Raw genomic sequence first — 12,079 nt, 5'->3', positions numbered from 1 at the left:
TTTAAAAACTAGTTGAAATATTTCCCATTCTCGATTGTTGTTGTTTTTTTTTTCAACAAAAACTATGACAGCTCAAAATGCAGAGAAGCTTCTTCGATGGCACGTAAAGTTCAGTACATCATTCGTAAGTAGAAAGCGACTATTTCAATGTGGTATTTTAGTAGTTATTGTGCTGGTAGGCTTATACGCATTCGAATTTACCGTGAATATTGGGGTTGCAGAATCATAAAATTAATGCGCTTCGAAAATAGTGAATATTATCATCTTGGAGTGAAATAAATCAATTTGTGAATTTAGTAAAACTATCCCGAATCACAAGAAAACTCAGCAGAGAGAGTTTATTTATGTGAGCATGTTATGAAAATGGTTGCGAACTACCAATTTATTGCTAGTTTAAGCAAAATTAACTATTTTTCATTCACGTAAGCTAATTCTTCAATATGGCGACGACCATAATCAGCGAAAATAAAACGAAAGCAAGTTTACTTTTATGATGACCGCAATAAACCTAGCAGTGTCGTAGCTTCTGCTTTTCCACCAACAGATGTCGTTACAAATCGAACGGATCGCCATCTGTTGAGAGTTTTAACAGTTTTATTGCGGTAATAATGATTGCCAGAAGGTTTACATATCGGAAAGTTTTGTTTACTCTTAAAATCTGTCTTTATGGATATCTTCAAGTATAATATAAAACATTTTATTAATGGTTTTCACAAAAGCAGTCATAAAACTGTGAGTTTAAATTATTGCTGTAATAAAACATTAATAAAAATCAAACAAAACCAATCAGCGATGAAATTGTTACTTGGGAGTAGGTCTCAACGCTCTTTGAAGGCTCCCGAGATCATAAAACCATCTCGCCTTGAACTACCACTGAAACTTCTTTAAACGCCCCTGAAATGCTTTGAAACACTCCTGAAACATCCAGATTCCCATTGAAACGTCCTTGAAATTCCCGCAATTCGTTTGACATTCCTCTCACAGAGAAACAGACGTAACACTTTCCATCGACCACGCTTTTAACGATAATTTTGAATCTTCATAGTTGTGGCTTTCACAACCAGAGGCGCGCGCATCGTTATTCATCGCGTTTGACGTTTCACACTAACGCCTTCTGTTGACGATATTGCACAACTCAGTGTATCGTGAAACCTTTCCATTCGGTGATGGTAGTGTGAGCTGGGCGATGGATTTTCACGAAAATTGTTCTAGGTGTTACGTCTGTTTGTCTGTGTTCCTCTGAAACACTTGGAACACCCTTCAAAGGTTCCTGAAACTACCTGGAAACCTCTTGAAGCACACCTGAAATGCTATCAAACGCCCCTGGAACTTCTCCGAGTGCCCTTAAGGGGTTACATAGGGTTCATTCAAATATTACGTAACGCAAAATTTGGCAATTTTAGACCCCCTCCCTCCCCCACGTAACAAATTTTGTATGAGAGATTTCGAAATTTTGTATGAAGCGTAACACAGCGCTAGACCCCCTCCCTCCCCCGTTAGCGTTACGTAATATTTGAATGAACCCATAGCTAGCGAAGATAATCAAATCGAACTTTTTTTTTTATTGCACATTCTGCATTTAAAACGCGAACAATTAAAAAAAAAGTTTGTAAATCGGTCAGTTAGTTTTTAAGATTTCTTGATCACCGCAACGATACTTCTTAGAAAGACAATTTCGAGATGTTCACGATTAAAGTTCCGCGCTTTGCCGTATCCTTATGGAGGGAGCGCGCTCCACACTTTGTAAAATTATTCAAAATAATAGCAGTAGGGTAAAAGCACTAGACTTCACCACTGCTTCTAATCTTCGTTCCCTCCACACAAATACTTTTTATGTATGAAGTGACGAAGGTTAGAGCAGAATTTGGGGGGGGGGAGTGTAGTGTTTTTACTCTATTTGTTTTAAATTTGTTTTGTTCTGCATTTATTTTTATTAAATTTTCCTTGCATTCTAATTTGTTACCTCGATGGTGTTACCATTCTGGTACATTTACCCTATAACCCAATCCAGAGCAAGCGAGTAAATTGAATATGAGAGGAGAGATACAGCCATACTAGAGTTCATCATGAATAGCTACCCAATAGGGTACGTATAACAGTTAGTAGATTGAAATAGAATTAAGTCTATAGGTAAGCCACTCCCAGTAAAGCAACCGCCTAATTGAACTGGGGAAATATTTTGTAAACTTACTTCACATATTTACACATGACACCTATAACATATATGAAATGGGAAATTTCGGAATGACAGAAGGGTAAGGTGGGCATTGGAAAGATGGAAAGGATGTAGATGCAAGGTACGAACAAGTGGGAGTTTCGGGAAGAGGATGAGGATATTGGAAAGTTCTAAGTGGTTTGGAGCAAGGTCTTTCGAAGTTGATCTTTCTTTTCTGATCTGACGTCCAGAGTGATCACATCGTGTCCAAGAAACTAAAGTGATTGTATCAGAACCTACAATTTCGGTTACTGAGTTCCGAGAAGCGGTAGCTTCGTAGTCATTCAAACAAATTGTGGAAAATTGTGTTTCAAAGAAGTTTGAGTCAGGTATGAAGTGCAGTTACCCTGATAGTGTGCTCCAACCCTAAGATCTACCTCCCTCGTGTCTCGAATAGGACCCATTACTTCCAATCGGAGAAAAAAACAGCGTGGAACCCAAAGGCCATTGAGATAGCAGTTCATCAGCCGGTGGAAGAAATAGGCACGCCACCCGGCAGCCATCTTGTGCCCAAGTTCCCGCGTTACCATCCACCCACGCGAAGAAGCCCACCAGCCCGCAGTATACCGAGATCCCGTCAACGCTGGCCAGCATACACACTTAACACCATACACGCCACACAGATAAGGTAACAATAAACTTGTGAAAAGTGAATTGCGGTGTTTCTTTGTTCCCTGATCAGTATTATAGCGAAGAGCCGGCCCTGGGAAAAGAGGTGGTTGTTACCCGCCCCATAAGACTTCCGTGGCCGAGACCAGAAGCCTGGGGAACCCCTGGTGATAAGGCCCGTCAGGCCGCGTCACCCATAATCTAGATTGTTTTATAACAATGGATGTTGCCCGAATAGCATGTGAAATTATTTTTTTCTTACCCCTGGTTGCAGTGTTGAGAATACTCACTTGCAAGAGTGATACTCACTTGCTTCTATCTCAGTCCAGAAGCATGCTATCAAAAAATGATGTTTGAAGGGCTGTTAGATTATAGTATAATCAAAAAGTTTGCCGAATAAAATAAAGATCGCTGACGCATACCAAAGTTGTGAGAGAGCTGTGAGTACAAGGTGAGTAAAATTCGTGTAATTAATACTCACCTTGTGCTCACAGCTCTCTCACGGTTTTGGTATGCGTTTGCGATTTTTACTTTATTCGGCAAACTTTCAGATTAAACTACAATCTAAACGTCCTTCAAACATCATTTTTTGATGGCATGTTTCTGGACTGAGATAGAAGCAAGTGAGTATAACTTTTCGCTAGTGAGTATTCCCAACACTGCCCGGTTGAGGAGAAATTCAATTCATCCACACTGCCATTATTTTTAACAATTTCACATAGTGTTTAACTTTTTTTGCAGGTGCTCCGAAAAAATCATTATTTTCAGGGTACCGCGCCACTTGGGCGGTGGCTTCTATTTTCGTCTGTTTCCCGCTATAACACAGTCAAATTTGAACCAATTGACACAATTTTTGGAATGCAGTGAGATAGGTATAGTATCTACCCGTGTACTACATTTCAAGTGAATTGGTTCAAAATTGACTGAGTTATAGTGGCAAACAGACGAATATAGAAGCCACCGACCAAGTGGCGCGATACCCTATTTGTAGTTATTTGTCAAATTTTCAACTCGATCGATCATAGGCGAACAAAATTACAGCATGTCAAAGTTGACTATTTTGTATGCAAATTGGCTTTCACTGCTATTTTTATGAACACAGTTGTAGGTCGCACACTTGGAATAAATATCAGATTACTGTAAAATGAAATATCGAACTAGATCCGTAAAATTGGAAATTATGGTTGTTCCTGCGACAAACAATTGCGCTGGTTCGTCTCAAAAGGTACAATTAATGAAAATTATAAAACAGCAATAACTACATTTCGATCAGAGTTTAGGTAAACTAAACTATAATCCTCGATATATGTCCTCGATTTTTTAAAGTTTTGCTCATATAGTGATGACGCTGTTATAACTCATAAAAGTTGACGATTTTCGCTCAATATAGATAGATGTCGGCATCTTTATTATTAATTAGATAAACGTTAATTTTCAACCAATTTTGTTGACATTAATTGAGTTTATAATTATACATATCTATTTAATATTTAACACCTTTCAAGGTGCACGGCGGCCATCATCATAGTCACTCAATTGTTTTTTTTTTCTGTTCCCGACGTTGTATTCCATCAGCTACCTACCAGCTTCAAAGTGCTGCGCAATGCGGCGCTACTGCATTTAGCCCAATTATTGTGGCCCCTGTGCGTTGAGCAATTTTTGCGATAATTGCTTCCGTACCGACTCGGCAAACAATCGCGCCGCCTGATCGAAAACACCACCAACACGACATGTGGTTCATGATCTTCAATCTTTTCTCATACAGAACAGTTCCAAGGATGCGATGGAAACTCCAACATTCGGAGTATTTGGGTTTTTTGGCGGTATAAAAGCCTATCTATGACTAATAGCCAACCGTAGTCCATTGCGCAATTGTGATTAAAGCAAATGCTTGAATCTATGACCTAGATGTAATGAGTCATATGGCACATAACAGGTATCGCAATGTCTTTTAATAATGATTTAATCAATGTTTAATGTTCAAAATAGAAAGGATGTTTTTATTCAATCTATAACATTTACAAAGCAATTCCAGCCTTAGCCGCCAGTTCCCGGTAGCGTTCAGTCAGCTTGTTCTCCGGATCGTACTTGGCCTTCAGCATGGTCCACTCCATCGGACGGTTCTCGATCAACCAAGCGATCACCTTGTTTCCGGTATCGCGCTGCTTCTCGGTACACTTGGTGCATCCCGTTTCCAGGGCGTCCGGTAGGTACTTCTTCAGATCGGTTCCTTCCGGAGTGCATGGACCGGCATCCATCAGACAGTTGAAGTAGTTTTTGAATAGACGATCCGACTTCAGGATTTCTTCAACATCGATGTTATCGTATCGGTTGTTGTAGGTGGCTTCTTGGGCAGCAGCAACAACCAGAATGGCCAAAAGGACGAAGAACTTCATGTTTGGTTTGGCTTCGATAAGTTCGATACTTGGTGTTGATGTGTGGTGAAGTGCAATCCAGAGATTCCTATTTATACTCATGTTACTGGAGTGTTACGGATTTGATGCCCAACGGAGAATCTATTATGCAGCAGAAAAGCTGACAAATCATCAGATATAAATGATTTGCAATCGAATCTGTAAGACTAGTTGCACTTCAATTTGCAATCCAAAAATCATCGATGGGCATGCATAACATGTCCCTGTTGCACAACTTGCATTTTTGATAATATATAAAGCAGGGAACCGAATGCAGTGCACCATAGTAAAACTTTGAACACCAAGTGGAAGGCATCCAGAACTATCCGATTCAAATCGTGCAACCCATCATCAAATCAAAAATGAAGCTGTTCATAGTGCTCGCCTTGATCGCCGTTGCTGCGGCACAGGAAACGTACAACAACCGATACGATAACATTGATGTGGAAGAAATCCTCAAATCGGATCGTTTATTCAAGAACTACTTCAACTGCCTGATGGACGCCGGTCCATGCACGCCCGAAGGAACCGATCTGAAGAAATACCTCCCGGACGCCCTGGAAACCGGATGTACCAAGTGTACCGAGAAGCAGCGTGATACTGGAAACAAGGTGATCGCTTGGTTGATCGAGAACCGTCCGATGGAGTGGACCATGCTGAAGGCCAAGTACGATCCGGAGAACAAGCTGACCGAGCGCTATCGGGAACTGGCGGCGAAGGCTGGAATTGCTTTGTAGATAAATCTAAATGACAATGGGAGTCTGTAGATACCGCTATACATTCTGTCTCTAAAATGATTCCAATGTTGCCAATAGAAAATTACATATTCAAGTACATTGTAACTTTCAAATAAGTAACAATAAATCAATTGCTGAAAAAATAAAAGCCTGTGCTTCTTACGTGTTTGTAAAACTTTGAATGAACAAAAATCTTTTTATTTTACAATAGTTTTGTGTGTGAAAATCACTGCGCTTCTCTGATACTGAATTGATCGAAATTGATAGATCTGATTCACGTTCGAATCCGACACGGGAATTTCCTAGGAATAATGTTCTATAGACCTGATGATGATAATTAGAACCATGTTCGATCCGCAAGTCATTGATTCTGAAAGGGGAAACCCCCATAGCTCAACAACAACACAACATTACCTAAGCCGAAACCACAACTTACACAAGATAATTACTCCCAAGCCGTGACCTCACATTGACCCTATCACTTGCATTACCAGACACCACCACACATTTGGCAACAACACCCTCATCAGACAGCTTCAAAATTGAGCCCTATTTTGGCAAATCTTCTCGCACCTTCTTTCGTGTGCTTGAACGCAGATGGATGGACCTCTCCGATTTGAGCCCCCATCGAAAACCTCCACGCCAGCCACACCATTAGCCCCACATCCACTTCTTGTTTTTTCTCCCCGGCTGCGACGACGACGACGACGGTTTGACCTAGGTACACATTAGCGAGTAATTCTTCGCACTGCAGCCAACCCGACCACAGCCGCCACCACCACGCGACTCCTGGTAGGTATGACCGGTCGGTCCCACGATAAATTGCAATAAACTGATGCAAAGACAAAAACGAACTCGCGTGCATCTTTTACGAGTCCGAGTCGAAAATCGGGCTGAACTAACCCAGGTGCATCGAGAGACACTCCGTAGCTTTGAACGTTGAACCTATAAGTGATAGATATATGGACAGACAGCGGCAGTACACGGGAGGGGTCATATAGGGGTTTCACCGCTGCTGCTTCTAAAGCCCACTGACTTTCACTGACAATACGACTGTGTATTTTAAAAATCACATTATAGCTTGCATTATAGTCACCCGTCAGCAAGTATTTAATTTATACAAACTCATACACCAGCCCATATATTCCCTGTATATCGTAACATTACGCCGTAACAGCCATGTCGTGCTGAATTCCGTCAGAACGATCTTTGCTGCTTTGTTTTTCAGGCACGTGGATACCACTGATACCATCCCAAATGTTCAGACTATCATGCCCATGTAATCCGCATAGAAGATAAACTGACCAGATTCAATGAAAATTGTATCCTGCCAGCTAACACTCCCACTGCCATGCCTCCCAAACAGCGGAAACGGACATTTGAATTTGCTATGAATCGACCATTTTTTCATTCAATTTGTAAAATTTTGGTGTCAACCTATTTTCCCAGTATTTGGAAATTTTTAATACATATGAAATGTGGAATGTTTAATATAGAGAGTCTTGTTTTCCGGCCCGATAAAATACCGGTATTCGGGAGTTATACTTTTCAAATACCGGAAACATCAATCAATACATCAGATTATTGTGATGATTTGGGGTATGAAAAATTGCCCACCAGTTGGTTGCATGGACTTGTATGCTCAATCTAAAAGAAAGGGCACAGACTCAGGTAACCACTAAGCATTTGAATAAGCCGTAGAGCAGACCGTATTAAGCATTTGAATTGCTTGCTGCCCTACATAAGCAGTTTGAATGCATAGCTGCCTTTAATTAGCATAAGCTATGCTGCTCAAAAGCTTTTGATCGTTAATTAGCATTTGAACTGCTTGAGGTCTTTTCGCTTGAAAGCATTCAGAATGCTTTTTAACTGCTCTTCAAATGCCTACAGCAAAGAGTATGGAAGATATGTTACGTGTTTGATAGCGCATGTTGTCTCTTTCCCACATAGTCTATGCCTCTGTTAGTCTGTTGACATATTTGTACATCTGAGTTGCTTATTCATTTTTCCCTTTGTTTCTCTCATACTCATACAAAAGTTCCGCAGCAAACATTGCTGCAGCTGGTTCAGATTGGGAAAATGGCTATGGAACAATTACCATGTGTCATTTCGTCGAAAAGCATGAACCGAATCGGTAGATGCTTTGGCGGGTCATAAAATTATGCGGAAAAGGGAATCATGTGCTAGATGGAAGATGGAATGAAAATACTTTGTGCACATGATACAAGTTTTGGGTGTTGGAACTGAAGCTGCTTTCCAATCATTCTTTATATTGGAGGTTTAATTTGGGCACGCCATTGGAACAGCTGCAGCATACCCTGTAGCGTGGAGCAGAAACTTGAGCAGCAAACATGGACGAGTAATCTCTGGATCGTAAGTTCAAATCTAATTAACTAACAAAATATGCAAAAAAGTACTACCTAACATCAGCTGGAGAGTGCAAGGACAAGAAAGCGCGAAGAACGAAGAGCGGATGTAAATCTATTTTTGTTTTGTTTTGCTCGACGAGGCGTTACGCTTCTTTGACATTTTGATACGACGTTCCTGATGGTGTTGCACTCAGACAGCCCGTTATTTTGCCAAAACCTGCTGTGAGGTAGCACTAGAGGCGCATATACGGCCAATTAGCATTAAACGCCTTGTCGTAAAGACTACTATCATGCTGGAGGAATGCTATTTTAAATGCTTACTGGTTACTTGGGTTTGGGTTACCCTTTTAAATTCGGGGTGTAAAATACTGTCGCGTGTCCTGTTCAACAGACTGAGATCTTTTGACCTGCCGTAATTCTGCAAAGTGACGTAAGCAACATTGATAGTTTTCACTCATTTTTTGGTTATTATGCTTAAAACTTTTGCTCATCCTCTAAGTTTCTTTCCATAGGTGATAGATTACGACTAGATCTTGCATTCTGATACAGCAGGAATATAGACTGTTTCAGAAATTATAAATACACTTTGTTTATTAAATTAAATGAATTGTTCTAATGATGTTTACCAACTTCTTTCAGAGTATAGAATATTGTACTCCATATTTTTATATTTCCTTTCATAGTCTTGATATTTTAAAGAATAGTCGAGTTCTCTAACAAATAACTTAATTTTTCAAATTTGCATTTGCACAAAGGTGTTTTTTAATTATACCAACATTACTTATCACTAAATACCAAAAAATATCCAAATTTTTATCACATTCGCTTTCTCAACAAGTTGTCTAAGGAATGCCTTGATAAAAATTTGGGAAAAATCGATAAAAGCATTTCCACAACATTTTTTCTGAGATCAAGTTTCTTTTTTTTTAAGGTTTTCTACGGAACATAAGAACTACCACACAGTTTCTTAGCTTTCCTGAACGCATTTAATCTAAACAAACTTATTTTTTTCTGCTCATTCGATCCTTCAGATGGCAAAGCTTGTCATATCGTAAAAACGAATGTAGTAAACAGTTATTAGGACATTCGTTTGCCCAACGTTTGGTGCTGCTGGTGTTGTTTAGAAATTTGAAACATAAAATTTTGTATTGAGAAGGCCCGTAATGGTGGTTCTTGATCAAATATTCCAGTAAAAATTACTCTTAGCAATCGAGAAATATCTTTTATTATCGATACAGAAACTTTTATTGGGTTTGGAAATTAAATATTTTATCTGTGAGATTTTTTTCCTTTCTACTATGCTACATTTTTTGACCACTTTGTGCAACTTCAAATTTTAATCATCTAGTTTACGGAGCCCTATTTTTTTAACTTTAACCAGAAACATCAACAAAATTGGTATTATTTGCTTCGTTAGCATGTTTACTATAAGAGCTAGAGGAAACTTTTTTGGATACTGTGCTCAAATTGAAATGGGAGTTAATCGTTAGTGTATTTATAATTTCTGAAACAGTCTATACCACAGTGTTATTTTTACACCAGATATTATATATAATATACCAAAATATATCCATATTTTGAATGGCGCTTACGTCACTTTGCAGAATTACGGCAGTTGAGGAATCCTTCCTCGGCAAATAGCTGGCTGGTTTTCGTGAGGGACTCAACCACAGATCAATTGTTTAACCGACGGATGATCCTCGATAAATTTCGGGAATATAACTTGCAGATTCACCACCTGTTCATTGATTTAAAAGCAGCGTACGATTCAGTGGAAATAAATGAGCTATGGCAGGTAATGTCAGAACATGGTTTTCTGACGAAACTAACTAGGCTGATATTTACGCGCAACGTTGGATGGATTAAAATCAAGTATACGGTCAGGCAGATGGCCAACTTTTCCGGGCAGAACAGTTTGCGTGAAAATCCATCGCCCACTTCACACTTCCATCACCTGATAAAAATGTTTCACAAAACACTGTTGTGCATTATCGTCAACAAAAGGCGCTAGTGTGAAACGTCAAACGCAAAGTAAAACAATGCGCGCGCCTCTGTAAAATCCACAGCTATGAAGAATTAAAATGTTCGTTAAAAGCGTGGTCGATGGATATTTCGCAAGTGTTACGTCTGTTTGTCTGTGATTACACCGTCTTCGACCTTGCAGTATTCTACAGACTGAACATAACTAACATTCGACAACGGACAACTCATATGACACCCAGTGGCCCAGTGGAGAATTTTCCGTTTGACGAAAAGTTTTTTCAGACTGGAGCGGGAATCGAACCCACATTAAGAGGCATACGAGACACCTACACGACTGATGCGGCTAACTGCTCGGCCACGAAGCCCACAATAATTTATCTCAACGTAGGAGTTGGCTCGTTGTTGCTCTCTGTTCGTTGTTGTTACAGCAACAGTTTTTGTCATTTCTTATACTGCCTTGGATCTCCATGTCTGCAGTCCCCGCGCCATTCAAGTGTTCATCGTAGTGTTGCTTCCACCTTTCGATTACCTCACGTCCGTCCATCACGATGCTTTCGTCCTTATCCCTACATTTTGGTTCACAGCACGAAGCCTTTACGGGATACGTTGAGCTTCTTGTAGAACTTCCGTGTTTCTTGTGAACGACACAACAGTTCCATTTTTTCGCACTCCACTTTTCCAAGGTACACAGATCGAAAAAAAAGTGTAAAATTCTGTGACATATGATGCACATGATTGGAGCGTGGGATATCACAGAAGTTTACATGACATATCATGTAAAACTCATAAAATATCATGTAAACTTCCATTATATGTCATGTAATTCAGCATGACACTGTGTGTTTACATGACATATAACACAAATTCACATGATATATCATGTCAACCATCATAAAAGTAAGTTTACATGACTAAACTGAAATGTGTAAATCTCATTATTTTTATCTGTGTAGCGCTTTTTCTCCTGGAAGAAGCAGGTCTGCTGTTACCACGTTCTTTCATGTCGTTCCACATTCTGTCGCTTCCCGTACTGTATCATGACCGCCCTCGCTGCGTTCTTGTTTTCCAAAATCTCAGATTTTTTAAAAGATTTGCGGAAAAGTATTCTTTGAAAATTCTAGAAAATGCTCAAGAGGGTCTAAAGAAGTTGACATAAAATTTCCAGTGACATTATTGAGATTGCGCAAAGAAATTTTTAAACAAATTTCCCAAAAAATCCCAAATTAATTGTCGAAAGAGTTACCTAAGATTTTTCCGAATCGCTAAAGAGAATTTATTGGAAAAAAAAATCACTGAAGAGTTTCAAACAACCAGTTAACATTTTTTTATGCTACACTAAATTTTGAAAACATCTTAATGTTCTTTGAAATATGTATTACTTAAGTGGTATATGATTACCTTCAGCCAAAAGTAGTTTTCACAATAAAGTTTTAGTTCGATCCGAAAAACTAAATTGTCTTTTTTTGTATTCTAAATCTTTGAAATGTTGAGAAAAAATTGAAAATTTTGTTTTGAGCGCATCATATTTCCTAAAATGTTACAGATATTAGGACATTATCCAATGAAGAATCAGAGACATCTCCCGCTGTAGCTAATTATTGAAGGAACTGCTTGGCAAATTTCCGACAAAAATAAAAATGAAACAAGTAAAAAATTCAGAGATGATTATTTTAGTGGAAGAATTATAAACAGTATTAAAAAAAATTTAAAAAAAATAGAAGAAATCTCGGGAAAATGGATGACAAGATCTTA

At 39.1% G+C, this 12,079-nt stretch overlaps 2 protein-coding genes across 2 annotated transcripts; one reads left to right on the top strand and one right to left on the bottom strand.

Annotated features, from left to right (window-relative positions):
- Window positions 1-4,796: 4,796 nt before the first annotated feature.
- On the bottom strand, window positions 4,797-5,301 carry LOC109432501 (ejaculatory bulb-specific protein 3-like). The gene has a single exon (XM_019708833.3). The coding sequence runs from the start codon at window positions 5,299-5,301 to the stop codon at window positions 4,843-4,845; it is 459 nt and encodes a 152-aa protein (XP_019564378.2). The 3' UTR covers window positions 4,797-4,842.
- Window positions 5,302-5,470: 169 nt separating this feature from the next.
- LOC109432502 (ejaculatory bulb-specific protein 3-like) lies at window positions 5,471-6,123 on the top strand. The gene has a single exon (XM_019708834.3). It carries the CDS (start codon window positions 5,601-5,603, stop codon window positions 5,973-5,975), a length of 375 nt encoding a protein of 124 aa, XP_019564379.1. The 5' UTR covers window positions 5,471-5,600; the 3' UTR covers window positions 5,976-6,123.
- The last annotated feature ends 5,956 nt before the right edge of the window (window positions 6,124-12,079 follow it).

Source organism: Aedes albopictus, chromosome 2, assembly GCF_035046485.1.
Source record: "Aedes albopictus strain Foshan chromosome 2, AalbF5, whole genome shotgun sequence".
Taxonomy (NCBI): domain Eukaryota; kingdom Metazoa; phylum Arthropoda; class Insecta; order Diptera; family Culicidae; genus Aedes; species Aedes albopictus.
Note: the sequence above shows the minus strand (reverse complement) of the source record. Positions and strands in the feature narration are given on the sequence as shown.